The sequence below is a fragment of the Callorhinus ursinus genome, unplaced genomic scaffold (genome assembly GCF_003265705.2).
Source record: "Callorhinus ursinus isolate GAN/ISIS: 27379988/994484 unplaced genomic scaffold, GSC_fseal_2.0 scaffold24, whole genome shotgun sequence".
Taxonomy (NCBI): domain Eukaryota; kingdom Metazoa; phylum Chordata; class Mammalia; order Carnivora; family Otariidae; genus Callorhinus; species Callorhinus ursinus.
The window spans coordinates 29,832,913-29,834,892 of record NW_027397086.1 but is presented as its reverse complement, the minus strand read 5'-3'; the positions used below and the strand labels follow the sequence as shown (position 1 = coordinate 29,834,892).

The 1,980-nt window shown below is 67.6% G+C and overlaps 1 protein-coding gene across 1 annotated transcript; it reads left to right on the top strand.

The window, feature by feature from the left end:
• The first annotated feature begins 386 nt into the window (after nt 1-386).
• On the top strand, nt 387-1,564 carry FOXE1 (forkhead box E1). The gene has a single exon (XM_025888033.2). The coding sequence runs from the start codon at nt 387-389 to the stop codon at nt 1,497-1,499; it is 1,113 nt and encodes a 370-aa protein (XP_025743818.1). The 3' UTR covers nt 1,500-1,564.
• The last annotated feature ends 416 nt before the right edge of the window (nt 1,565-1,980 follow it).

Below are 1,980 nucleotides of genomic sequence, written 5' to 3'. Positions count from 1 at the left end.
TGCTTCCGGACCCCTCGACCGTCTGGCACCAGCGCGCAAAGGGCCCTTCAGCCCGCGACCGGGGCCTAGTCCCGGTCCCAACAGCGCTGCCGGCGCTGGCCTCGAGCTCCAGAACACAAGCAGAGCCGTCGGTGGGCGGGACACTCCTGAGCCTCTGTCTGCACTGAGCCAGCCCGGAAACCGAGGGCAGCAAGCCTCCGGAGCACCCCTGCTGGGGAAGCTGTGCTCCGAGTGCCAGCCCGCGAAGACTCCCAGAGCTCTCCGCAGTGGGGCCCAGCGCCCGCTCCCTTTGCCCTGCAGCCTAGCCCCACAGCCTCCCAAGCCCGCCCCCGCCCCTCGACAGCAGCGGGCGGCGGGGACAACCCGGGACGCGGGACGGCTGCGCCATGACGGCTGAGAGCCGGCCGCCGCCGCCGCAGACGGAGGCGCTGGCGGCCGTGAAGGAGGAGCGCGGTGAGGCTGGGCCCGGGGTCCCGGCGGAGGCCGCGGGGCGCGGCGCGGGCGGGCGTCGGCGGAAGCGCCCCCTGCAGCGCGGAAAGCCACCCTACAGCTATATTGCGCTCATTGCCATGGCCATCGCGCACGCGCCGGAGCGCCGCCTCACGCTGGGCGGCATCTACAAGTTCATTACGGAGCGTTTCCCCTTCTACCGCGACAACCCCAAAAAGTGGCAGAACAGCATCCGCCACAATCTGACGCTAAACGACTGCTTCCTCAAGATCCCGCGCGAGGCCGGCCGCCCAGGCAAGGGCAACTACTGGGCGCTCGACCCCAACGCCGAGGACATGTTCGAGAGCGGCAGCTTCTTGCGCCGCCGCAAGCGCTTCAAGCGCTCAGACCTCTCCACTTACCCAGCCTACATGCACGACGCGGCCGCCGCCGCCGCCGCCGCCGCGGCCGCGGCCGCCGCCGCCATCTTCCCGGGCGCGGTGCCCGCTGCCCGCCCGCCTTACCCGGGCGCCGTCTACGCAGGCTATGCCCCGCCGTCGCTCGCCGCGCCGCCCCCGGTCTACTACCCAGCTGCGTCGCCAGGACCGTGCCGGGTCTTCGGCCTGGTGCCTGAGAGGCCGCTCAGTCCTGAACTGGGCCCCGCGCCGTCGGGGCCCGCGGGTTCCTGCGCCTTTGCCTCGGCCGGCGCTTCCGCCGCCTCCACCAGCTACCAGCCTGCCGGCTGCGCTGGAGCCCGACCTGCCAACCCCTCCGCCTATGCGGCCGCCTACGCGGGCCCGGATGGCGCGTACCCGCAAGGGGCGGGCAGTGCCCTCTTTGCGGCGGCTGGCCGGTTGGCGGGGCCCGCCTCGCCCTCCGCGGGTGGCAGCAGTGGGGGCGTCGAAGCCGCAGTGGACTTCTATGGGCGCACATCGCCCGGCCAGTTCGGAGCTCTGGGGCCCTGCTATAATCCTGGTGGGCAGCTCGGAGGGGGCAGTGGAGGCGCCTACCATGCTCGCCATGCGACTCCCTATCCTGGCGGTGTGGATCGATATGTGTCCGCCATGTGAGCCCAGCATACAGTCGAAAATTCCTAGATACCTCGGCTGTCCACACGAACTGAGTATCCCCGAGACCTGAGAACAGAACTGGAGAGAGGATTGAGAGCCATGTGGAAGGGACCGGTGCACCACATACACACCCGGTTCGCTTTGGAAATGGGAGGAGGTGGGGAGGGGCTGCGGTGGCCCACGGACTGGGACAAAGGATCCTCAATAAGGCGAAGCTCCAAAGGACATGCCTTTCTGACATTCCATGGGGCGGGTCCTTGGCGATAATGGGGGCGCAGCGCAGTGCCCACAGAGTTTAGGATCCATATTGTGGGGAATCACGCCTTCACTCTTCCCTGTATTGGAAGAAACTCGGGCCTTTTTACACGGTTCTGCCTCTTGTGCCTTTTATTAGGTCGCTACAACAAACGGCTCCAATAGCACCTTCCTTAAGGTGTGGAGAATGCGTTTGCAAAAGAAGTAGCCTCCCTCCTTTAACAAA

Coding starts and splice junctions, on each gene's coding strand:
- FOXE1 (XM_025888033.2), top strand. CDS start 387: ATGACGGCTGAGAGCCGGCCGCCGCCGCCGCAGACGGAGGCGCTGGCG.